The 27,394-nt window shown below is 41.1% G+C and overlaps 1 protein-coding gene across 3 annotated transcripts; it reads left to right on the top strand.

The window, feature by feature from the left end:
- The first annotated feature begins 283 nt into the window (after window positions 1–283).
- LOC123768964 (TBC1 domain family member 25) lies at window positions 284–27,022 on the top strand. 3 transcript variants are annotated; one of them, XM_045759848.2, is made up of 11 exons: window positions 284–442; window positions 1,836–1,945; window positions 2,491–2,589; window positions 4,323–4,476; window positions 5,879–6,072; window positions 6,548–6,686; window positions 8,083–8,154; window positions 13,150–13,283; window positions 16,745–16,982; window positions 19,022–19,165; window positions 20,540–27,022. In XM_045759848.2, the coding sequence occupies exons 1-11, from the start codon at window positions 380–382 to the stop codon at window positions 21,635–21,637; spliced, it is 2,445 nt and encodes an 814-aa protein (XP_045615804.1). In that variant the 5' UTR covers window positions 284–379; the 3' UTR covers window positions 21,638–27,022. The 3 variants fall into 3 exon arrangements, with proteins under 3 accessions (XP_045615804.1, XP_045615805.1, XP_045615806.1); XM_045759849.2 differs by lacking the exon at window positions 8,083–8,154; XM_045759850.2 differs by lacking the exons at window positions 284–442; window positions 1,836–1,945; window positions 2,491–2,589; window positions 4,323–4,476 and adding an exon at window positions 4,779–5,062.
- The last annotated feature ends 372 nt before the right edge of the window (window positions 27,023–27,394 follow it).

Below are 27,394 nucleotides of genomic sequence, written 5' to 3'. Positions count from 1 at the left end.
ACATTTTCCGTGTAGGTTTTATATGAAAAACGATATTAATCATTAACAGAAATAATAATAATATTGAAAAAAGTCTATAGCTCGCGACCTCTTGTGGTTGCTGTTGCGTCAAGTATCTTAGCAATTCAATTTATGAGTATATTTCATAAATAATATAAACAAACCATTTAAAACCCTTAATAACGTTAAAGTTAAGAAACATCTAACAAGTTATTTTATATATTTCAGTTCTAATTGATGTAATTAATAATTCATATTGAATAATATAGGTGTGTGGAGTGAGCTGAATGTTTGGACGACGGAGCAGCTGTCAGGTGGATGCTGTCAGCTGTTATGGGGCACCACGGCCGCTCGACTTCATAATCGATTAATTGAAGAGATGGCATCTGCCATAACGACAGCGACCCCGTCCAGGGATGCAGTGAGGATCAAGGTGATCCAGGTGAGCAGAGGGCAGAGGCAGCAGGCCAGACCTCTGAACAGGACTCTTAGGGCAACTCTCCCATATGAATTCGTTCTTGTGTTCAACTCTTAGGGCAACTCTCCCATATGAATTCGTTCTTGTGTTCAACTCTTAGGGCAACTCACCCATATGAATTCGTTCTTGTGTTCAACTCTTAGGGCAACTCACCCATATGAATTCGTTCTTGTGTTCAACTCTTAGGGCAACTCACCCATATGAATTCGTTCTTGTGTTCTGATGTTCCACTATCACTTTCCTCGGCTGACCCTTGCTAGCTGACAGTGTGTGTATATATATATATATTTATGTATAAATTGTTTTAATATATTAATTTTTCAACTCTCCACATATACTAGGGGAATAAGTTATCCAGTAGCTGTGACCTCTTCCAGATTATGTTTGGTAAATTTGAATAATTTAATGTACAAAATGAATTGATAAATAATGATTTAAAATGTCAGTATAGCTCATATTGATTGGAAAATTATTATTATGGATGTAGGCAAAATTACTGGTAAACCTCTTAAGGTTTACCAGTAAGGTACCTCAGAAATCACTTGAGAAATCATTTGCCTTGATCGGGCAGTAAATGAATCGGGTGGTTAGAAAACCATATGACAAACACCAGAGGTTATTTGTTACCCTCTGGTGTGCCCAACCACTTGGGGTGGACGGTAGAACGACGTTCTCGCTTCATGCAGGTCGGCGTTCAATCCCCGACCGTCCACAAGTGGTTAGGCGCCATTCCTTCCCCTCGTCCCATCCCAAATCCTTATCCTGACCCTTTCAAGTGCTTAGTCGTAATGGCTTGGCGCTTTCCCCCTGATAATTCATTCATTCATACCCTCTGGTGTTTGTAAGTTGCTATGGTGTAAAATGAAACGAACTGCTTGTTAGTAGGCAGACCCATCGAATTGCAGTAGTCTGTCATTTCACTTACTTCCTAGTCACTACACTATTATCTAGAAATAAATTAAGTCAATAAAAATGGTCAGCAAGGACAGGCCTGTAGTGGCCTAGCCTTACCCTGTCCTTGTGTTGTCCATACACTATCCTTGCACTATCCTTGCACTATCCTTGCACTATCATTGCACTATCCTTGCACTATCATTGCACTGTTCCCTTCTTCTCCATGTTATGGTGTCTTCATGTCATTTGATGTTTCAGTTAAGTGATTACCAAGAATATTCTCATTTTAATGTGTTTATCCCTGGCAAAACATACACAAATTCAATAGCATATTTTGTGGTAACACATTTTCTATTTCTAGAATGCTCATCTTTATTTAATTTGTTTTAATGTATGTCATTTTACTTTAAATATTAATTTTGTAGGGAAAGCATAAATTAATCAAACTGTTTCTATCACACAGCACAGCCAGTGTGAGGTAGATTCGCAATGCTGTCGCTTTAGTGTGGATCCAGAGCTGACTGGCTACGAGGTGCTGCGGAATTTGATCGCCAGGGCTTTTGATCTGAAAGGGTAAGAAAGACTGCTGCAAATTTTTTTATTTGATTTGATTTTGTTTAATTTTTGTTAACTCTTGTCAACCTTTAATGGGAAGAAATTTGGGAAGACGAGTCCTCAGCCCAATCCCCCCTACCCCCCATACAGTACTGCATTGGTATTGAGGCTATTGTATTTGCACTACTACATTATGGACAATGGCGACGTCACATCGTATGCCACCCCCATAACACAGGGGCTGAGGGGCTGATTGCTTCAACTAGTAGTAATATTTATAATGTTATTTAATATCTATAAACTTTTTTTGTATACTACTGTACCGTGAAAATGGGAGTTGGGGTTTGCTAATGTATGTGTATAGTACGTAATAAAATTTTGCAAATAATAATTTTGTAATACAGTACTGATTAAGTGTTGTAATCCTCGTACAAATAGACTGAATCTTACTTCGTGATCATAAAATATTTTGTTAATTTCCCATGACAAGAAAGGACACATTTATAACCTCATTATACTACGTATATGCTGAAACTAATCACTAAACGTTGTTTTTTCTGCAGAGAGTTTCAGACTTGTTACTTGGCACGTGATGATCGCTTCCCTGAAGCTTGTTGGCTCCCAATGCTCTCTGATTTTGATCTAGAGATGGCTTTTGTGAAGTGAGTAAATATTGCTTATTATGGTTAGTTTACATTTTTTATAACATAGTAAACACACATTACTTCTAAGTCATTTCTTTGGAAAGACTTGACAAAGTTCTATAGATTGTATTAAGGAAAATGTTAAATAGTTTGTTTATCGAATTGTTTATATTTTTCTGCGAGGTGGCTAAGCCTAAGGTGGCTTTGTTGCTAACAACCTAAATAGCTCTAACCAAGAAAAGGTCACCAGAGAGGTGGGCGAGTTAAAACAGACAATAGGCAAGAAAAACTAAATACTGTATAGAAAATAAGGTCCAGACCGAGCGTAGCACTTGTTTGTAAAATAATTGACTCGTTAATTACCCTTGCACGCTGCCAAGTGGCTGTGCACCTAGCTGGTTGATCTGTTAACAAGACAGCCTTGGCGGTTTAGCCCGGTGTGATGCAATAAGACGTCGGTTATACTTTTCATTCCCATCACACCTCTCTTCGAATTATGGCTTTTCAGATAAGTATTGGCCCTCCTGGACACAGTTTTCTTTTATTAATTTACCTGCTAAAAATGAATCACAAAACCTTAACACTATCCCTTTAACTTGGATAACTTTGTATAAACAGTACTTTCTAATGATTTGTATTTAATAATTTATCACTTTTGTGTTCTGATGAGACTAAAACATGTCGTCCATTCTCCAACAGTAAATGTTCCGACAATGCTAAAATGAGTCGTCTGACTGCTAAATTTTTTATTTACAGTTTCTGAGTTTTCGTTTCAGTCTGTGAGTTTCAGTTTCTATTCACATCAACCAGACTGAAAACTTGTGAGAACTGCTGTAACAATGTGAACAAAACATATCTTGAGTGAGAGTGGACCAACAAGAGAGCTTCCTGCTCACCCATGAGGTCTCACTTGTGACATAAACATTTGCATATTCTTCACTGTCATGTGTAGTCTATTATAAATATGTATACATTTTTGTTTTTTGTTTTGCATCTATACTATAGAGAATTTATTTGCAAACATTTTGACACCCACATTTGAGTTATAATCCAACAAATGACTTGGAAAATGCAAAAGATTGTAAACTTTTTATAAATTGATGATCAGGGCTTCAAGGAGCCCAGAAAGTTTGTCGTCGGCAGTGCGCAGAGAGACCGGGCTGCCAAAGTGTTTAATCTGATTGTTTTCATAGCCCCTCCCTTTTCCATCAAATATACTAATTGGCAACTTGCCATTACAGTATTGCCAAATTTGTTTTTATTTAAAACATAAAAATAAAACGGAGCTGACTGATTCTTTTCAATAAAACTCAAAATGTTGATAATAACCTAGGCGTTATAATGACAATAAAAATTAGTATTGAAAAGAATGTAAACAAATATGAGTTGGGCCCCTTAGCTGTGGATTCTTTTAAGTTATTTGTAGATATATACAAGGGTTGTTACATTCTTGTAGAGCCACTAGTACGCGTAGCGTTTCGGGTAGGTCCCTGGAATACGATCCCCTGCCGCGAAGAATCGTTTTTTCATCCAAGTACACATTTTACTGTTGCGTTAAACAGAGGCTACAGTTAAGGAATTGCGCCCAGTAAATCCTCCCCGGCCAGGATACGAACCCATGACATAGCGCTCGCGGAACGCCAGGCGAGTGTCTTACCACTACACCACGGAGACTGTTCATACAGTCTCTATTGTCTAAAGAACTATATTTAATATATAAAATTGAACTTAACTTTTTTTTTTTTTTAAAGATCTGCCGACCCATACCTGTTAGTGAAAGTGGAACTGCTATCATCTAATGGCACATGGGATGCTGTCACCAACATAGATATTCCTAAACTTTCTCTGCCTGATCTCCCAAGAAACAACTACTCTGCTAAACTCCCTGGAATCTTCAAAGAAAAGGTACAAGTTGTATTATAGTTATTAAATATTAATTAAGTCTTGGGTCTCAGGTCACTTGCAACACTTTAATTTAACTTTTTATTTGTTTAAACTTGTGGGCTGACATCCTCAGTAGTAATGTTGCCTCAGAGCCACTTCCAAGCATGGGCTCTGGAAATTTGTTGGCTCACCAAGAGCATACCTTACCAATGTAACGTACGTTTATATTACATTGTTGGGTAGATTAGATACACAGTGTTTAGTGAGTTTCATATTTATTTAGTAGTCCTGGATACAACAGTGTCGTAGACGTTGAGACGAAGCCTGGAGCAGAGCAGAGAGCTGAGTGAGGCCGGAGTCGCGGAGCTCTATGTGGGAGAGCGTTGTAGCTGGATGAGGTCGTAGTCTGCTGCCTGCTCTGTGTCGAAGCTGTAGTGTCTTGGGTCGATTAGAACTGCCTACACCGAGTACTACATTCTTGACTGGAGATGTAACCACACCAAGGTGCGGTTAAGCTTGCATGTATCAACAATAAACCCTCGTGAGGTGAACTGCCCAAAGAAAACAAAAATTATCACACGAAATGTGTGAGAACCTATTAGGAAAGGTAAAGAACCAAAATTAGATAATTTTGAATTAGATAAGGATTAGATAAAGTAATTGGATAAGGATTAGATAAACTACACCAACCCCAACTTTCCCCGGTTGCCATAAAGTAACAGCGGAGGTCACCCAGGATTCTTGCTAGCTAATCCTTTCTCTCGCTCACCTGGTGCTTCTTTCCTGACACTGACTTCTGCCCGAGACCTGAATACAGTATTCTGTAATAGATAAGTGGATGGCTTTTCTCTTGGGGCTTGCTCATGTAATCTGGGCATGCTTATTAAGTATCGTGAGCGTGTTTTCTAAACATGAGTGTGTGTGCCTTTAGAATTTAACTACTTTGTTGATGTTATCCTTTGGGTTGACACATCAGTTTGATAAGAGTTGACTCGGCTCAGGTAGTGTTTAGGACTTTTTGCCAGTCTGTGCGTGTGTAATTACCTAAGTGTAGTTACAGGATGAGAGCTACGCTCGTGGTGTCCCGTCTTCCCAGCACTCTGTCATATAACGCTTTGAAACTACTGACGGTTTAAGCCTCCTCCACCTTCTTACTTAACTTGTTCCAACTGTCCACACACCGTGTGTGTGTGTGTTTGGGGGGTATAATTACACATACACAACTAATTACATACAATATAATTACCTGTATGTACAGGTAATTATATCTTACCTAGGCATTGTAATGCACAAAGACTAATGTAGCTAAAATAAATGGGAAATAAAAAGAGCTAATAAATGTCTGACAGTAAATATTGATAGTTTTAGCTGTGTAAGCATTTGTTGTGAGATAAAAAATAATACTGAAAATTATTCCCAACAGATGGAGAAAACGTTATCAATTGTCCAGAAGGCCTTAAATTGGAATGAAGAAGGAGACGAAGCATCTTTTCGCCCAACAAGACCCCCTCTAACTGACTCAGAGTTTCAACAGATGCTAAATCGTGTGGGGCAGTTGGCCCACCCAAAAGAATTACGTCTGTGTGTTTACTTAGGAGGTCTTGAGCCTTCTCTCAGGTAAGCTTTGGATGAAATTTTTGCAATAGAAATTTATAGATTATTTTTTCTAGGTAATTCTGTATTCAGTGTACAGAAGATTTTTAAATCTACATCTTGATGAACGCCTTGAATGAGAAATAGTGGTGTTTCGGATGTTTTTATATTGAAATCGGATAAATCAAATCAAATAAGAACTTTATCCATAAATGGTTGTACATTTATAATTGGGAAAGTTTACATTAAATTACAGCTTCCCACCTTTTTGGGTTGAGTAGTGTACAGTAGGAAGCATGAAAAAAAGGTGTCATTGAGTTCTCTACTATTGCTTGTTGCAAACATATATTGCAGAAAGGGAGACCCTTTTACAATGCCACCTACTTCCTGTTCCCATCCAGGTCACTTAGAGATTATGGCCCTCGGGTAAATCGGGTAAATTCTGATTCCTTGAACAGATTTCGGTCGTCATCTAAACTCCGACATTCTTCTTTCACAGAAAAGTGGTATGGAAGCATTTACTAAATGTATATCCTGAGGGCCTAACAGGGAGAGAGAGACTGGACTACATGAAACAGAAAACCAAGGAATACGAAGCCTTAAGAACGGTGTGGCAGGAACATCTCAATAATGACGAGGTACAATCCTATATCCCACGTATTCAGCCGAGTTTGCACTCTTATTGGTGACGGTAATGAACTTTTATATAATCCTTTACAGGTCAAAATAATGAACTTTTATAATGGTACAGTATAATAATTTTTTGATTTATGTGACTGTCAGGAGGTAAATGTAGATTGGTAATATTATACACTGTACAGTACTCAATATTGATAATTTCCATGTGTCTGAGATTGTGTTTATTGCAGTTAAGACAGTAATATCATAAAAACAGTGTTATTGCAGCCAAGACACAATATTACCATATGGTTAGTACAGTCAGGACATCATATTTATACACGGAATAGGAATGCAGCAACCCCACAACCCACTACTTCGACAACCATTGTGGGTTGCATCCAGGGGAAGGTCAGTAGTTATCTACAAGGGACCACGTTAAGCTGAAGTACCCACTTCCTGTCCCCAACATTGGAAACCCAAGAGTGCAAACTAGGTCAATGTTGATGACCAGACCACACACTAGAATGTGAAGGGACGACGACGTTTCGGTCCGTCCTGGACCATTCTCAAGTCGATTGTGAGAAGTCACAATCACAATCGACTTGAGAATGGTCCAGGACGGACCGAAACGTCATCGTCCCTTCACATTCTAGTGTGGGGTCTGGTCATCATACTTTAGCCACGTTATTGTGACTCATTGCCTGCATAGGTCGATGTTATCAGGAAACGAGTGAACGTGAGAGACGTGAGGAGGGAATGTGCTTGTGGGGCTCCGAGGTTCTTGGGTTGTCAACTGGTGGCAATGGTGGGAGGCATTTTAGAATCTTATGTCTTTCCAGAGCTTTTGTTATTCAAGTGTTGCCAAACATTGCTCAAAGGGAGGTCAAATGTTTTGTGACTTACCGCCACTTTTAGGAAGGGCCAAGACTACATTTAAAACAAAAATGTACTCGGTGGTCAGAGAGGCCAAAGGAAACTGGATATCTAGTATACCTTAAGCATACCATTTCCATATGTTCCCTGGAGTTACTGAGGTGGTGCTCAGAAAGGGCCATATCAATACAGTACAGTACATTCAACTCTATATTTTGTCTGCATTTTCAGTTACATGTTCTTTCTATAAATGCAATAAAAACTATGGAAAATGATTTACCTGCATATCTATGCTCAGTGGGAAGAAAAGGGTCCAGAGGGTGCTACAGCCAAAGGTTTGCTTCCAAGCAGGATTATTTTCGAAACTTGTCAACCAACTCCTATTATATATCGAGAAATTGGAGCACTTGGAGAAAGGTCACTGTAGCATATCATATATTACTGCTCTAGAGTTGAACAGTTACCACCTGGAGTGGGAGATGTTAATGTGGGCATGAAGGGTGTTGTATATAATGTACCCACTATGATACCCACTTACAGGAGGGCGAGGAGACAGGAACGCTGCATATCCTTTCGGATGGGAAGGAGCAGCAGCATCCATTATCATCTCCTGTAAGCATACACAACCCACAACAGTTTTATTGTATGACAGTTATGAACATTCTATTGGTAGTGATTCCTTTTAAGGGCAATAGTATAAAAAATGCACAGCTTTTTGAGCTCTTCGGAACCTTTCTCGAAAAGGTGGTACTCCATTGATGGTAGGTGTATTAGGAGTTTTAAAGATTTCTCCAGGTTTCATAGAGCCTTCAGCTGACATGTTGGCTGTGAAAGTGCATTTATTTCTTGGGCTGATCACCATTTTACAACTTCATCAGCAATGACAGGTGCCTCATCACCCACCAAGTTGGCAGCACCTTCTCAGCTTCAGTAGCAGCTGAGTTATGATTATTTTTAGCACAATTTGAGCATTTTCTTCTTACAGTTCACCTTAAGCCTTTCCCTTACTAGCTTTTATAGGCACATAACCTGCCATTTGGTTTACAACCAGGTCACTCATTACTGCTGGGTAAATAGAGGCAAGCAATTAAGATCACCTTCCCGCTCAAGGCTTAAACCTGACTGAAATTGCTTGCGAGGTGTTGGGGTGGGGGGAAGCATGTTACCACTACATTACAAGAGGCTGATGATCTCTTAGCATCGACTAGAGCTGCTAATGTAGTGGTATGAACTGAAGTTGAAGACAACCCACAATGGATTGTTGTTAATGCATTCTCCTCTTTAGGAAACAGCTTCAGCTCTTGCTTATGTTAAAGGAAGGCTTCCACTGAAGACCATTCAGATACATGGATTCAGCTTCATTACACACAGAAATCACAATAGCGTGATGCGTCAAATGAACAAATCCACAAGAGCCGTGGCGAGGATTCGAACCTACGTCTGAGAGCATCCCAGACGCTGCCTTAATCGACTGAGCTACGACATGGTATAAGAATTGCAACCGGGAAATCATATTGATTTACCAACGTATCCTGCAGCCTCTCCGAGACACAAACCAGGGTTTTACACAACTCCCCCATGCACTCGAGCTATGTCAATAGGCTGTTCTACCTCTTCGCCCTTACTTCATTACTTTAGCTCGAGTGCATGGGAGAATTGCGTAAAACCCTGGTTTGTGTCTTGGAGAGATTGCAGGATCTGTTGGCAAATCAAGATGATTTCCCGGTTGCAATTCTTTTACCATGTCGTAGCTCAGTCGATTAAGGCAGCGTCTAGGATGCTCTCGGACGTAGGTTCGAATCCTTGTCACGGCCCTTGTGGATTTGTTCGTGGATTCGATGGTCAGAAAAATCTGACCATCTGGAGATCCTATTTTGGATTGAATACTTAAGAAGTGAGGAATGTTTTTTTGTGGGTGTGGGGTGGAGGGGTGGGGGGGGGGGGCAGAATAGGTGTAGCATAAAGGCCCAAGAAACTCCCTGGCAAGATAAAGAGGGATAATATATTCTCCTGTGCCTAAAAAACTTATCTTTTCCAGAGTATGAAACTCCAATGTTATTTTAAAGAAATATATATATAATTTCCGAGATATTCTACTTGATTGTTCCCTAAGACAAAAAACATCCCGGCTCTGGAGAGGTCAAAGTTTAGTTGAGGACAGTTCAACAACTGCTCTGGTGCTGGTGCTAAAGAGAGATAAAGTGCCAGAAAACACTTTCTGGGAACTCAAAGCCTTACCAAGTGCTTATTGGTATTACGAGGACCACCAATCGGTGCTCTTGTAAACTATATGAGGATCTGTAGCACCTGACCAACACGGATGGGGGTATCCTTTACAATCTACTTGACTGGTCACCATGTTAGGTATTCAACAGGTGACAAACTTGGCTTTAGTCAAGTAACTTGGAATTTATCCTTAGTATGCTTGTTAAGTGTATTTTTGCAAGTTATTTATGTCACGTGACTTTTTAATTGCTTGGGTTATTGCTTATCTTCAATGTTCTGGTTCAGTTTTGCAAATTCAAGCAATGAATAATATCCTCTTAGCACTTGTGCTGTTGCATCTTCTTGAGATGATTTCGGGGCTTTTTTTTTTAGTGTCCCCCACGGCCCGGTCCTCGACCAGGCCTCCACCCCCAGGAAGCAGCCCGTGACAGCTGACTAACACCCAGGTACCTATTTTACTGCTAGGTAACAGGGGCATAGGGTGAAAGAAACTCTGCCCATTGTTTCTTGCCGGCGCCTGGGATCGAACCCAGGACCACAGGATCACAAGTCCAGCGTGCTGTCCGCTCGGCCGACCGGCTCCCTTAAAGAGTACATAAGAGTACAGTTGGTGGTAATGTTACTTGTTAGTGGTGGCATTCTCCGTTGTGTTTACCATTAGTGTGTCTCGGCACAGTTGGTGGTAATGTTACTTGTTAGTGGTGGCATTCTCCGTTGTGTTTACCTTTAGTGTGTCTCGGCACAGTTGGTGGTAATGTTACTTGTTAGTGGTGGCATTCTCCGTTGTGTTTACCTTTAGTGTGTCTCGGCATAGTTGGTGGTAATGTTACTTGTTAGTGGTGGCATTCTCCGTTGTGTTTACCTTTAGTGTGTCTCGGCACAGTTGGTGGTAATGTTACTTGTTAGTGATGGCATTCTCCGTTGTGTTTACCTTTAGTGTGTCTCGGCACACTTGACAGGGCTGTGTTTTTTTTTATCTTTATTCACAAAATTCCTTCACCTAGCTTTGTGTTTTCTGCCTGTGCTTGTTGACTAGAATTTTATTCTGTAATACAGAGCAATTCCTGATTGGGTGAACATTGATTTGGCAAATCTCTGATTATATTACACACATTTTGGTCCTAATTTATGCACCAGATTTGCCAAACTATTGTTTTGCAAAAGATGCCGGCCACAGTCGCTCAAACTACTACTGTGAATGTTTAAAACTAATGAAGCATCTCTAAAACAAGGGGAAAATAAGAAAATGAATATTGTAATGATGTTATCAGACAAAATCTATGATCAAAGGTTTATAATATGATGTACACTATGTACAGTACTGATGAAACATACTTTTGTTCACAGGGGGTGGTCTGTTACTTTGAGCTGGAGGCCCTGGACATTTGGTTTTGAGCTTTGGTTCCATTGTGGTCACTCCGGGCCATGGAATCCTTCCGTCTGTTCTGGTGGCATGTTCCCCAAGTTCTAGGTTTCTGGTCCTCATGCTCATCCTGCTGTGGCAGTGTTATGAGTAAGCTTGGGAAGCTACTGAGGAGGTCCCCTCCAAGGAAGCAAGGAGTGGTAGAGCCCTCATTAGCAGTTCATCTGCTGTGCATACGTTCTTACCCTTCAACTTCAGGTTAGGTAGTTGGGGCTCCCCTGGTTTTGTTGTTTCCAAATGTTTGTTTTTGGGAAAGGTAAGGTTGGTGTTTTCAGAGCTTGGCATTCCTTCTTTTTTTCCTTCAGTTTAGGGCACTTGAGGGTTTGAAGGCTCCATCCCTTTCCCCTCCCTCTCTAGTGGTGGGGAATTAAAATTTCAATTCCCCACCACAAGAGAGGGAGGGGTCTGATGGGGAGGATATTATAGTTTTTTTTGGTTCCATTGAGGAGATCTTGGGTTTACCCTGTCTCCTCCTTTGTGGCTTTGGTACAGCTAGACCAGAAAGATTGCTCCTGAGAGGTTTATTTTGTCTTCCTTCTTCAACTGTTTTTGGTGCCACCTTTGTCCTTTTTCTAGGTGCTTTTACCGGTGTCTGGGTTTGCGGCTCAGTTCTGCCCCTCTGTAGGTTCCCATGGTCCTGTCTCCTGCTGTTTTTTTTAGCCAGTGGGATTTTTTTTTGGATCCCACTCTGAGGCTGTGATCATGTGTTCATCCAGTATCTGACCTTGCTGCAGGTGGCTCTTCGGATCCTTGTCTGGATATCTGGATATTCTGGCACCTTATTGCAGCCTTACATAGGTTGTTTGCCCCCCCCCCCCCATGCTGTATTGATTGCATGCCCCTAGCTTTGCAGCCATTGTGTATTTGACTGTATGGGCATGGCAGCCTGAGACTGTTGGGGGGGGAGGGGGTGGTCTGTTATTCTGAGCTGGAGGCCCTGGACATTTGGTTTTAAGCTTTGGTTCCATTGTGGTCACTCCGGGCCATGGAATCCTTCCGTCTGTTCTGGTGGCATGTTCCCCAAGTTCTAGGTTTCTGGTCCTCATGCTCAGTTTCCTTGTGTGGTTTATCTGCTGTGTATACATTCTCTGGTTTGATGGCTTTCTTTTCTGTTGTGTATGTCTATGCCACTCCTCTGGGCTTGAGGCTTTTGGTGGTCCACCTGAGTTTTGATCTTTCGTTCATTCTAATGTCTCTGCCTCTTTGTATGTTGTGCTTCGGCATTTGACATATAGTTGATGCCCTCTGCCACAGGTACTCTTCTACTGACATGTTCTCCAATGAGTCAATCCTGTGTGTGTTTTCTGTTTTCATTTCTCTATCAGACAAGTTTGTCTCCTCCTGCTGTGGCAGTGTTATGAGTAAGCTTGGGAAGCTACTGAGGAGGGCCCCTCCAAGGAAGCAAGGATTGGTAGAGCCCTCATTAGCAGTCTCAGTCCTGTTCCCTCATTTCCTGTGGTGTATCAAGTGGGTTCTGTTTGGAGAGTTTGTGAGGTGGCAAAATAGCCGAGACCGTGGGTGACCTGAGCCGCCATCTGATGAGCGGGTCAGGTCCATCATTCACAGTTAGGTTACTTACCATACTGCAATGATAGTTTGCCTGATTTATTGCCTTTAATAATGTTACGTATATTATTCTCTGTATTTAGCAAAGCTCAAAAATTACAGTGAATAACTTTTTATTCATGATTTGACTGTAGCTGCTTATTGAAGTTAAAGGCCTAATGTCTTAGACAAAATGATCTTTAGGTATACTGTATAATTAAGACTTACATTTTATGTTCATATATATATATTATACTGGAATGTGAATGATATCATGGCCATGCTTGTTATAAAACCAAAAAATTCTAACGTTCTTTTATATTTATATAAAATATACACTTTTTAATGTTGAATTACTAGCAAAAAGACAAAAATTGAGCATGTTAATAGGTTGGTCTTGTGTCTCCTTACAGGATGTTAGTGAGGAGGTCAAGTATGTGACAAATATGGTTCGTAAGGACGTTTTGCGCACGGATCGACATCATTCCTACTTTAGTGGTCCTGATGACAATATTAATGTTCAGAGTTTATATAACATATTAACCACGTAAGTTATCATGTTCATTTTGTAAGACTTTCAGATTATTTAAATATTTTGTTTAGGTAAAATATTATTATTAATAATATACAAATTAAATAATATATATATATGCCAAATACAGTGATACCTTGGCACTGAAATGGCTCCGAACTTGAACAATCCGGCACTTGAACACTTTATTCGAGAAAAATATAATGCATGACATTTGACCATACAAATGTGTGTTTAGTCCTAGTGTCAAGGAAAACCTCGAGAGGAAGCAATTGCCTCTGAAGGCAATTGTTGTGACGGGCAGTGCTCCTGCTCATCCTCCAGGCGTGGAGGCCGAGTTGCTACAGGAGTTACCTTCATAACCTTCCGTTACCTTCGTGGTGTTCTTGCCCTAAAACACGACTCCTCTCATCTAGCCCATGGACCAACAGGTCATTTGTAACTTTAAGACACTGTACACTAAATCACTATTTCAAAGGTACTTTGAAGTGACTGCTGATACCCAGTTGGCCCTTCCTTGAATTCTGGAAGAACCACTTCAACATCCTCCATTGTTTTCTGTATGCTTTATGTACGGTAGGCTTATAAACATGAGTTAAATTCAAGTAAAATGCGTATATAAGTGTATTTTGTCGAGTCTGGATTGGATTAATCCAATTTACAGTATTCTTCATTGGGGAAAAATTATTCGATACTCGAACATCCTTCTGGAATGAAATAAGTTCAAGTACCAAGGAATCATTGTATAACCAATTATATAATAGAAGTCTGTGACATGTGGTTATCCATCCAGTTGACTTAAGGTGTCAGCCAGGTATAGTCCTAACAGTCGGCACCAAGCTAGTAGGCCTATGCTGCTGCCGCCACCAAGTGTAGCCTCCTAGGCTGCTTAGGTTATGAGGATCATGTTGCAGTGGGAAGAAATAGAAAGGCAGGCAAAGGGAGGAGACACCCATCCTCCCCTGAATGTTGGAATCAATTTCTAAACCCCCCCCCCCAAAAAAAAAACAAAAAAACTGAAGAACTGTACTAATCTACAACGATGAAACGATATTATTGAATGACTGGTAATAAAGAGCTAGTGGTACATAACCTGGTGACCAGTTATTGCATGTATGATTCACAGCACCATGCTAAGGCTGTAATTTGTTCTGTATTAACGCATAGTCATTACCCCATTCCCACACTTTAATGGGGTGGGAAGGCTTCATTATGATAAACCAAAAAATTGAATAATACAATAACAAAGTTTTATATAGTAAATAAAGACAATTTTCTTGTTCATTCATTACCATTCACGCTACAGGATCATGGATGAACAAGCATCATCACACTCCAGCAGTTATCTTTAGCAGCACTGCAACTTTTTTATTTATTTTTATTTATTTATACAGTATATACAAGAGTTCTTACATTCTTGAACAGCCACTAGCACGCATAGCGTTTTAGGCAGGTCCTTAATCCTAATTTTCCCCGGAATACGACCCACCAAATCGTTTAACAACCAGGTACCCATTTTACTGTTGGGTAAACAGAGGCTACAGTTAAGGATTGACGCCCAGTAAATCCTCCCTGGCCAGGATACGAACCCAGGACAAAGCGCTCGTGAAACGCCAGGCGAGCGTCTTACCACTTCGCCACGGGGACTGCGAAGGGGAAACTACAACTGGTCCTCTTCCTGGGACCAGGTGTAGAGTGCTGGTCATGAATAAAAATACATTTCCTTCGTACAATACGCTTTCACGCAGCCTTGTTTGTTCCTTACCATGCCCAATGCATTGTTCACATTGCATCCTTACATAATAATAATAATAATAATAATAATAATAATAATAATGTAATAAAAATAATAATTAATATAGAGTACATATAAAAGTACACTTCAAGCATGATACATTGGAGTATTCATAGGTACACCATTTATGTCATTTATATAACAGAACTAACGTGCAGAGCGTTTCGGGTACAATTTGACGTAAATAGGCAAGTTATTTATAAGTTTAATAGGGTAACACTTGATACTAAATGAGAAGTAAGGTAACGTATTTGATTTGTTAAAGAAATTATCAAATGATTTGCAATTTGTAAATTATATTTAATAAGGAAAGGTATAAACTACTTGAACAGAGAAATTGTAATTACAGCAACAGTACACATAGTATTTAATGTTCAATAACAGCAAAATACAGGTTGACATTTAGGATGAAGAATGGGAGTCAAATTGGTTTTCCTAGATCTTAGAAAACCCTTAGAAACTAAGGAATTTCTTAGTTTATCTATTAAACTGCTCGAGAGAAGTACATCTATATAACATGTACTGTAAATCTCTTCCTGGCACAGCTCAAAGAAGAGCCTTGTAACCCCCCTCCCCCCTACGAGGTGGGCCTCGTAGCCTGGTGGATAGCGCGCAGGACTCGTAATTCTGTGGCGCGGGTTCGATTCCCGCACGAGGCAGAAACAAATGGGCAAAGTTTCTTTCACCCTGAATGCCCCTGTTACCTACCAGTAAATAGGTACCTGGGTGTTAGTCAGCTGTCATGGGCTGCTTCCTGGGGGTGGAGGCCTGGTCGAGGACCGGACCGCGGGGACACTAAAAAGCCCAGAAATCATCTCAAGATAACCTCAAGATAACCCCCCACTCCTTTGCTGTTTTTGTGTCTTAATATCTTCCAGAAATAGATTCAGATACCGGCGGGAAACACCAAATTGTAATTTTGTGTTGGTTCCATCCCGGCAAACACACATTGTAACTGCCCCCTTTTTTCTGCTTGTTACAACTTGTAATAAAGTTGTTACCTCTTGTTGTAACACTTTTTGTGACGTATTAGAACGTTGTTATAACTTGCTATATTGCTTGTTACAACTTGTTTGGTGTTAAAACTTGTTTGAACGTTGTAGCAACGTCGTAGTTTCGTCATGTGTCTGGAGGACATTGCTTGTAGTACAAGAGTGCATTTGCATCATTTGTATCAAAGCCCAGTGATAACTAAAATCAGTGTATGATAACCTCATTCTCTGGGCATCAATGTAAATTAAGTGACTTAACAGTCTCCTTCCTTGCCAAACATATATATGCCTGAATTGCTGTTAGTTCCTCATTCTTCTTCTTATTAATTTCTTGAATTATATTAGATGTTTCATGATCAGAAACATCTTGCTATGAAGAGTGTTGTGTTTACTTAAAATTCATTAGGAGGATTCAGGGTTTTCTTCCCTTAAGGTTTTTGGGTGTCATAAGTTATTGTGTTCAATTATTATGAACATTAGGTATGATTCCTGTGGTGGCCTCAAAGATAGCTTTGAGGCCACCACAAGGCCGAGGCCGCGTTGATTTTGAGGCCGCGTTGATTTTGAGGCCGCGTTGATTCCGGTCCAGGGTGGACCGAAATGTTATCACTTTTGTTTTATTACTAATGTGAGGGCTCGGAATATTAATAGTATAAATGTTTAGTACTCCTGATTTTCTTTTGAAACAGATATGCATTGAACCACCCATCAATTGGATACTGCCAGGGTATGAGTGACTTGGCCTCACCCCTCTTGGTAACCATGAGAGATGAAGCTCAGGCGTACGTGTGCTTTTGTGCGCTCATGGCTCGCGTACACTCCAATTTTCATATTGATGGTGATGCCATGACGCTTAAGTTTCAGCATCTCACTGAAGCTCTCATATTCTACGATATAGAATACTTCTCTTATCTTCAGCTTCATCAGGTAAATATTTGTTAAATTACAGTACTGTATGTGTAAGTATGTCCCCCCCTCTCCATATTTGCAATTAAGAATAATGGTTATAAGGAATGGTTATATATAAGGGAGTCGGTCGGCCGAGCGGACAGCACACTGGACTTGTGATCCTGTGGTCCTGGGTTCGATCCCAGGTGCTGGCGAGAAACAATGGGCAAAGTTTCTTTCACCCTATGCCACTGTTACCTAGCAGTAAATAGGTACCTGGGTGTTAGTCAGCTGTCACGGGCTGCTTCCTGGGGGTGGAGGCCTGATCGAGGACCGGGCCGCGGGGACACTAAAGCCTCGAAATCATCTCGAGATAACCTCAAGATGGTATTTATGTTTCTAATAAAACAGGAAGCTAAGAACTGTTATCCTACATCAGCTCATCTGAAGCCAGATACTAAAATCTGATTTATTTGATGAGCTGATTATTAGTTTCTCTTTTCCTTTTATAATACTACTGGTAATTTTTACAATATTCATTGTAACATGTTAGTGGTTTATCAGTAGTTACAAAAGTTTCTGCCCAAAATACTATACGTATTAGTGGCTTTCGCTCCTATATTTTTGTCATGTGTGCATCACAATGTAGGGCCTTTAATTAGTTAAGCTATTTCCCGCCAAACACACACCGAAACTACGACGTTGGTACAACGTTCGAACAAGTTTTAACACCTCCTAACCAGTTATAACAACCAATATAGCAAGTTGTAACAACGTTTTAATACGTCATAAACACGTTAAGCCAAGATGTAACAACTTTATTACAAGTTGTATCAAGCGGAAAATAGAGACAGTTTCGGTTTGTGTTTCCAGGGTTAAGAGTTAAGGGTATTTTTCTCGCTAAACGGCTGAAAGTAGTGTACCACAGAAAGCACTTTGTGGTACAGTAACAAATAACACTGAGTACTGTACATAGCCTACAATTTAATATGTACACCTATATTTCCAATAAATTTGTTCCTAGTACAGCTCAAAGGAAGTGTCTTGCATCCCATTAGTTTGTTGCTGTTCTGTCTGATAATTGAGTCTAGAAGCAGATTTAAACACCTTCAGGAAACATCAAATTGTAATCTGACAATAATATATTTTCTGGTGTTACAAGATACAGTAACTTCATCTATAGTAAGCAATTGAATATTATAGAATTTTTTCATTACATTCATATAGATGTATTATGACTATATCATTTGAATAATAACTGGATGATGGCTAAAATTAACAAATGATTACAACATTACCCGGGGGATCAACAAAAAATGATAACCACACTTTCAGCATTCAACGGTGGCTTAGACATATTGTACAGTATTTACTACTAAAGGCAGGAGAATAGTATGAACTTAGGCCTGGTCTATTAAGACAGCTTGGAGGACACCACATTCTGGTTCACCAATATTTTGCCCATTATCCAGTTTTCTTTGGCTCACTAAGAATTTTAGTTCACAAAAATTCATTTGAGCATCTTCTTGAAGTTATCTTGAGATGATTTCGGGGCTTTAGTGTCCCCGCGGCCCGGTCCTCAACCAGGCCTCCATCCCCAGGAAGCAGCCCGTGACAGCTGACTAACACCCAGGTATCTATTTTACTGCTAGGTAACAGGGGCATAGGGTGAAAGAAACTCTGCCCATTGTTTCTCGCCGGCGCCCGGGATTGAACCCAGGACCACAGGATCACAAGTCCAGTGTGCTGTCCGCTCGGCCGACCGGCTCCCCTGTCGCATGGCCCCACTGTATACATGAGTGAGAACGATGAGTCACAATAACATGGCTGAAGATATGACGACCAAACCATATGCCAGAAGATGAAAAAGACATTTCGGTCGACCTGGACCATTATCGAATTGTATGTCTTGACCAAAACATCGTAACTTCTTCATCTTCTCATGTGTGGTTTGGTCGTCATCATGCATGAGTGAGTTTGGGCGAGTATAACTAGGAACCGATTCCGATAGGTCAGTAGGTGTTTTGCAGTTCCCTCTATTCTTATGTTCAATGTTGTTTACAATTAATTCTTTGCAGGCTGATGACCTTCTCTTCTGCTACCGGTGGTTGTTATTAGAGTTAAAACGAGAGTTTGCCTTCGAAGATGCCCTGTACATGTTAGAAGTTCTGTGGAGCTCCCTTCCACCAAATCCACCTGAAGAATCTTTGCCGTTGTTTGAGGTTTGATATAATTGTTTATTCTTCTGTAACCTAATAAATTGTGTGGCAGGTATTGCATCTAGTGATATTGCTTTATATCCAAGATACCCCACATTGTCCTTCCCTATGGCACTATCCTACTGAACCCTGGTTAGTGTCTTACAAAGTCAGGACATGTTGACATTCTGAATCAGCACAAAGGAACTTCTCAAAACTGTTCCCGACAGGTCATGCAAATACTAGGAAGACATTTAGTTCCATCCTAAGGCAAGATCCTACTGATCCCTGGTTATGATCTCGCAATAAGAGCAAGTTGACAGTTTGCACCGGCACACCTGAAATTTTTTTAAACTTGTTCCCAACAAGTCATTTTAGACACTGGAGGATACTCAATCCAGCCCAGAATTTAGCCAGAAAGTGCATTCCTACAGTGCTCAAAGCCTTTCCAAGTGCTTATCGGTATTACGAGGACCACCAAGCAGCAGCATTCCGAACTACTTTATTGAATGGGCCACCAGGTCACTTACCTTTGACCACTACCAGGTGGTCAAAGGTAGTGACATAACATCACCACAAAATCCACTGACTGAAGCTCTTGCCTTTATTTCTGTGTTGGATCTTCTGACCAGTTGTATAGAGTGGTAGAGACAGAAGTTGTACGATGCAGGGAGCACCATGTGTGTGTAGGTGGCAGGGAGTGCCATGTGTGTGTGTGTGTGTGTAGGTGACAGGGAGTGCCATGTGTGTGTGTGTAGGTGGGCAGGGAGTGCCATGTGTGTGTTTAGGTGGCAGGGAGCACCATGTGTGTGTGTAGGTGGCAGGGAGCACCATGTGTGTGTGTAGGTGGCAGGGAGTGCCATGTGTGTGTGTAGGTGGCAGGGAGCACCATGTGTGTGTGTAGGTGGCAGGGAGTGCCATGTGTGTGTAGGTGGCAGGGAGTGCCATGTGTGTGTGTGTGTGTGTGTGTGTAGGTGGGAGGGAGCACCATGTGAGTGTAGGGCAGGGAGCGCCATGTGTGTGTAAGTGCCTGGGAGTGGCGCGTGTGTGTGTGTATTATTTGTTTGTGCTTGCAGAATTGAGTTATTAGCTCTCAGACCTGCCTTTCTAACTGTTGGTTGTCAAATGTACTGACTTCCAACCAATACTATATATGTTTCTCTTGCACACACAATCCTCAGGATGCAGTCCTGAGGATTGTTCAAATTTTGTAACTTAAATAATTTATCAAACTTAGACATACTCAGTTGTCAAGCTTACAGGTACCTGTTTAGTGCCACCAAAGCAATAAGCTCATACACTGCAAGTAATAATTTCCTTTCTTTGTCATTATGTTCTGTAATACTTCAGTACTTACACTTTCCAGAGTTTATAATATCGTTAAGGTTTATATTTCAGGTACCGTTTAATCCAGTTCAAGAGGAGAAGACTCCTATACCACCGCCAACACCACGACAAAGTCACTATGATAATGTCTGTGCTCTGAGACGGCAGAGGTCGTGCGTATCAAACAGAAGTGCCGAGTGCCTTGCAGCCATCCTCAGTAGAAGGGCAGCCAGTGTGGACTGTGATGGGCTTGAAGCTGGTGCAGGAGGAAAGAAACTAAGTCGTACGTGGTCCCAGCCCATTGACACTTCTCGTGTGAGAGTGCGAGTACCAAGTGGGGAAACTGCTATAAATGTCGATAGGATACGAGAAGAAAGTGCCTCGCCAGAGGACAGCCCAACTAGGAATATCAGAAAAATAAGAAATCTAAGAGAGTTTCAGCTTTTGACTAAAAATAAAGAATCTGATAGTGAGAGTATTCCATCCTCTCCAAGCAGAGACAAAATGACTTCATCCAGTAGAAAAAAGGAGGAGAATTCTAAGCATTTACCAGTTTCTTGTGAAAATAAAAGCAACAAATCTCGAAGATGTTTTTCTGACTCTGATGCGGATGTTGGTGTTCCTGTGTATTCTGATGGTGGGGAGGTAGATGTCTGGCAGAATCCTGTTGCTACACTCTCACCAGAGACTGACCAGCACTTGCAAATTGTTTGCCAAGAAGAGCAACCTACCACAATTCAGCAACTCGCACCAAAAGTCAACGGCCAGCATCAGCAGTCAGAAATGGATGGCGAGGGTGAGACTACCATGACAGCTAGTGTTAATTCGTGTGAAGAAGTAACAGAAGTTACCGGCTGGCAAGTTGCTATGAGTGCTAGTGGATCTCCACAGGTTCACACTATGCCTCCTCCAGAAGAGTTTGGTGGGGGTAATCCGTTTCTCATGTTTCTGTGCCTCACTCTTCTCTTACAACACCGTCAACACATAATGCAGAATAAAATGGATCACAACGAGCTAGCCATGCACTTTGACAAGATGGTTCGGCAGCACAACGTAAATAAGGTATTGGCTCAGGCCCGACGTATGTTTGAGGCTTATCTAAAACTAGACTTCTCTAAGGCACGTTCCAAAAATACTCCTCCTAGTTCTGCAATTGATCAGTCTTGTTAAAGTACATAAAGCTCTTGAAATATTGTTGTATTTTTGAACCATAGTTGTTTAGTACTCGACTAAATTTTCAAATAATATAGTTAGGGGTGCCTCCAAATCCCATGAAAATGGGAAACAGGGTATTGATGATGTTGTTTATGGTCCATGTTTCAACAGGAATTATTATTTTGGAAACACAAGTATTCAGCGGAAGTGGGTTTATTAAAACATTGTACCTTCGTACATTTCAAGATGAACAAAGGTACCATTATCTGCCTTATATGCTTATGAATAGGAGCTAAGCACAGTATCTTCACAGTTTGTATTCTTTTTGACATGCCTTTATTCCTTTGTGATGTTACCAATTATTGACAGCAAGAGCTACTAATGGTTATTTATTTGTCTTCTTGGCTTGTAGAAGTAATGAAAAAATTACCTTTATTTTTTTTTTTACTTTCATGATCTTCAAACTTTCTTGGCAAATTTGGAAGTTTAGTAACCAATGTTGCAAATATTGAGTGATTCTTGTAGTGCAAGGGAAATGTGTGAGCAAGGCCTTGATAAGGCTGGGAGCCGGTCGGCCGAGCAGACAGCACACTGGACTTGTGATCCTGTGGTCCCGGGTTCGATCCCGGGCGCCGGCGAGAAACAATGGGCAGAGTTTCTTTCACCCTATGCCCCTGTTACCTAGCAGTAAAATAGGTACCTGGGTGTTAGTCAGCTGTCACGGGCTGCTTCCTGGGGGTGGAGGTCTGGTCGAGGACCGGGCTGCGGGGACACTAAAGCCCCGAAATCATCTCAAGATATCCTCAAGATAAGGCTTGACAGTAATGAATGAGACGAGCAAGCCTCTACCATGCTGTTTGGCATCATAAAGAAGTGTGGCTTGGTGCTTGGATTTTGGAATTCACACTTGAACAATTACGAATGAAAGAAAATGATATTTATGGTTTTATCTTTCTTTGAAGATTATATTTTTCCCAGACCTATTTTTGTGTTTTATATGCATTTGTAACACTATTCATTCAGTTGTATTCATAAAGACTATTTTATTTTTTTACTTTGCTTTACATACAAAATAATAGTGTAATATCCATCATAATTTCACTGTCCATAGTCTTGTAAGTGATGCTCATATCATTTCCTTATGTCTTCCTTGTTGGATATTATTGTAATATGATCATTTTGTCTTTGCAATATAACTGAGGGACTTCAGGGGGTTAATCACAGTAAAGTTACTTGGAGGCGATGAGTCACAATAACGTGGCTAAAGTAAGTTGACCAGACCACACACTAGAAGGTGAAGGGACGACGACGTTTCGGTCCGTTCTGGACCATTCTCAAGTCGATTGTGACAGTCAATCGATAATCAACTTGAGAATGGTCCAGGACGGACCAAAACGTCGTCGTCCCTTCACCTTCTAGTGTGTGGTCTGGTCAAAGTTACTTGGAATCTCTTACCAGTTTTCATACAAGTCTTGAGAATAGACAAGTAAGACTACATTATTATAGTGAATTACTTGGATAGTTAACTTGTATTCCTTCAGATTTCACAGCAAGCTGTTCAAGCTATTTCCTGAGTAGGCAGTTACCTGAACCAGGTTGACCATAATATTGTTTTGAAAAAAAAGTTTTGTATAGGATATCTTATGATTGGTGAATCGTATAGGCTTAAAACCTACAGTACTTATGTGTGCTCATAAAACTAGGCTTTGTGCTTATATTTGCAATTATTACAATTTGAAAAATAATTCCCCTCCCTCTATCCTTGGACATCACCCACACCCCATCCTTGCCCACCAACACCCCCTTCCCCCTTGCCCGCCAACATTCCCCCTTGCCTGCCGACATTCCCCCTTGCCTGCCGACATTCCCCCTGCCTGCCGACATTCCCCCTGCCTGCCAACACTCCCCCTTGCCCGCTGACACCCCCTCCTTACCCACCGACACCCCCCTCCTTACCCACCGACACCCCCTCCTTGCCCACCGACACCCTATCCTTGCCCACCGACACCCCCTCCTTGCCCACCGACACCCCCCCTCCTTGCCCACCGACACCCCCCCTCCTTGCCTACCGACACCCCCCTCCTTGCCCACCAACACCCCCCTCCTTGCCCGCCGACACCCCCCTCCTTGCCCGCCGACACCCCCCTCCTTGCCCGCCGACACCCCCCTCCTTGCCCACCGACACCCCCCTCCTTGCCCACCGACACCTTCTCCTTGCCCACCGACACCCCCCTCCTTACTCACTGACACCCCCCACCTTGCCCGCCGACACCCCCTCCTTGCCCGCCGACACCCCCTCCTTACCCACCGACACCCCTCCTTACCCACCGACACCCCTCCTTACCCACCGACATCCTCTCCTTACCCACCGACACCCCTACTCTTGCGCACCAACACCTTATCCTTGCCCACTGACACCCCCATCTCTGCCAGATACTCCATCCCCCACTCTTTTGTCCCCCCCACCCTCAACACACACACACATGTGGCAACTGGAATTCAATATGAATAAATGTCATGTTATGGAATGTAGAATTAGAGAAAAAAGACTACACACAACTTATAAATTATGTGGAAAGGAATTAAAAAACAATAAGAGAGAGATCTAGGCATGGTTTTGGATAGTAAAAACTCACCAGAGGAACATACAAAGAACATTGTGTGAGGAGCCGTGTCGCTTTCCAACTTCAGACTTGCTTTTAATTACGTGGATGGTGAAATACTAAAGAAACTGTTCATGACTTTAGCGAGTCCAAAACTGGAATATGCGGCAGTTGTATGGCGCCCAATTTTCAAGAATCGCATAAATAAACTGGAAAAGGTGCAACGGCATGCTACAAAAGGGCTGCCAGAACTCGAAAACAAGAGCTAGGAGGAGAGGTTAGAGGTGGAAAAGATGCCAAAGCTAGAAGATAGAAGAAAAAGAGGTGATATGATCACCACTTACAAAATAAAACGGGAATTGACTAAATTGACAGAGGAATTCCTGAAACTAGCAACTTTAAGAACAAGAGAATATAGATTCAAGCTAAGGAAACAAAGGTGCCAAAAAAATATCAAAGTTTTCTTTTGCAAACAGAGTGGTAGATGGTTGGAACAAGTTAAGTGAGAAGGTGGTGGAGGCTAAAACCATCAGTACTGTAGTTTCAAAGCGTTATACTGTACGACAAAGAGTACGGGGAAGATGGGACAACATGAGCATAGCTCTCATCCTGTAACTACAATTAGGTAATTAAATATGTCCCCATACATATGCCTCCTGCCAACCCACACCATTTGCTTCCTCCCCCCCATTCACAATAACTACCACTGTTGGACACAGAGCATGAACCTTTACACATTGATAAACTTTGGAATTACAGGCACAAAAATAAAAAATGAAACTCCATACTAACCCTGAGAAAATATTTTCATTAGAGAAAGGAACAGAGTAGCAAAGTTGAGGTGGACATAGAGGGGAATCAAAACAAAATAAACTTCTTGAGCCAGAAGGAAGTATGAACAAAAATAACCTGGATTCTGCCCAAAGTATAGGCGAGTAATGCAGCCAGTGAGGTTCAAAATTGTTGTAGGATAGGGAATTTTCAGGAATATTCATGACCAGAGAAGGAAAACTTTTTGTATTGGGACTCCAGTGAAGTACATACTGTATTGGCAAATTAGTATGAAGGACATACTAGGGGTGCAATTAAGTGTACACGAGGGAGGAAGCCAAGAAGATTAGGAAAAATTAGTATAAAGAAGCAAGGTTGGAAATCCATTAACAAAGAACAGGTGAGCCAGTCAAGTCCTCTCAGCAGCAGTGTGCTGTGTATACAACTCAATGGGAGTCGAAGGTGTGACTTGTACACAGCATAAACCACAGTATAAACCCTTTGACCCAAGATCAACCTGAACTTACAGTTCCCAGTCAGGGACATTGCCACTAAGGTGGTAAGAGCTATGAGAATGGGAAGTGAAAAGTGGACTTTTTATGAAAAAACTGGACAGTTTTCTGCAAGAAGTGCCAGACCAACTGGGTTGTAGTGGATAAGTGGCCATACAGGCCGCCCCAAGCAACCTCCTGTTGGACTCGGCCCTCACAAGCTAACCCCGGGCAAGGCTCGACTTGCCCATCTGCTTGCACCACCAGCACCCACCTTCCCTACTCTTGCATCCCCTCCAACTGACCCTCATAAATAACCTCTCATTTACACCCATACCTCCCCACTACAGTAACACCCCATCATCATCCCCATTCAAAAATCACTCTCCCAAACTCTATTCTGTTCAGTATATATTTTCCCATACATGTCCACACGAACAATACTCTGTATATTTACAAAGAGAGAGGGCAGGATTTGCATTTTTTAAGGCTATTTTAATGTATCGTTTGAACCGAACCGTATGGGGCACTAGGAATACCTCTCACATTTGGCTGCAACTAAATAAATTATTTTTTAATTTATTTTATTTATATATACTGTACAAGAGTTCTTACATTCTTGTAGAGCCACAAGCATTTTTGGGCAGAAATCCTATGCAGCTACTGCATTAATTTCTTATTTTATTTTGTATTGCCATGTTTTGATGTGTTCACTTTAATTTATGTGTAAAATATTTCATAAATTGGCAAATACAATTTGAATTTGCTTTATTATTATAAAGTGCAATACTAAACTATCCACTCTATTTTACATAGTGAATGGTCAGCTGGGGTTTACATTTACATTCATGGGTACCTTACCTTGAGGTTACCTTGAGGTGCTTCCGGGGCTTAGCGTCCCCGCGGCCCGGTCGTCGACCAGGCCTCCTGGTTGCTGGACTGATCAACCAGGCTGTTGGACGCGGCTGCTCGCAGCCTGACGTATGAGTCACAGCCTGGTTGATCAGGTATCCTTTGGAGGTATGTGGTATGTCAGCTTCAAATGACTTAATGTTTGTTGAACATGTTACAATAAATATGCAGTGATTTGTTCACCCATTTTTCTCTCTTTGCTTCACTTAACTATTTATTGCATATTCTATTTTGTTGTATTTAAGGGTACTGTATTTTTATAAGTTGGTTAGAGTATTTTTTATTATAATACAGTATATGCAATTAAAAAGCATTTGTTCATTGTGATAATTTGTATTGAGTTCAGCTTTGACACTTGACTATATTTATGGTGTGGCTTTTTGTATAATGGAGAGCTATATTTACCTCGAATTATATCCTTATGGGGATTGTCCATTATGAACTTTACATGTGTTAAGAATTTATGAAAACAAAATTAGTTTCCTACATACTTATTATGCATTCCTAAAATTGTTAAAAATTCTGAAAACAAAAGTGTGGCTTTTGATTATAATGGAAAATATCTACACGTTATTCCAGAAAACTTTACCTCACAAAATATGAATAAATTGATTCGTATAGTTGATTATGATTTATTATCTATGGAGTTCTAAATGCTGGGGAGTAATGTACAGCGGTTCAAGACCATATGGTCATTAAAAGAACAAATCCACAAGGGCCGTGACGAGGATTCGAACCTGCGTCCGGGAGCATCCCAGACACTGCCTTATCGATTGAGCTACGACAGGGTAAAACGGCCCTTGTGGATTTGTTCATTTGATGCATCACGCTATTGTGATCTCTGTGTGAGATGGCCATATGCTCATTATTTGACCAGTTGTTTGGTTTCAGGAAATGAAGAATCTGGTGTGTGATTTGAGTTATGAAGAAAATTAAAGGGGTTTGATGTGTGGTACTGTGTTGTGATTTTGTGTGATGCACAATGTTTGTATGAG

Source organism: Procambarus clarkii, chromosome 64 (assembly GCF_040958095.1).
Source record: "Procambarus clarkii isolate CNS0578487 chromosome 64, FALCON_Pclarkii_2.0, whole genome shotgun sequence".
NCBI classification, from domain to species: domain Eukaryota; kingdom Metazoa; phylum Arthropoda; class Malacostraca; order Decapoda; family Cambaridae; genus Procambarus; species Procambarus clarkii.
Note: the sequence above shows the minus strand (reverse complement) of the source record. Positions and strands in the feature narration are given on the sequence as shown.

Bases quoted from the DNA above. Each gene is read 5' to 3' on its own strand.
- LOC123768964 (XM_045759848.2), top strand. From the start codon at position 380: ATGGCATCTGCCATAACGACAGCGACCCCGTCCAGGGATGCAGTGAGG. The intron at 4,477-5,878 runs GTACAAGTTGTA...TATTCCCAACAG, and splicing joins CTGGAATCTTCAAAGAAAAG to ATGGAGAAAACGTTATCAAT. The intron at 6,687-8,082 runs GTACAATCCTAT...ACCCACTTACAG, and splicing joins AACATCTCAATAATGACGAG to GAGGGCGAGGAGACAGGAAC.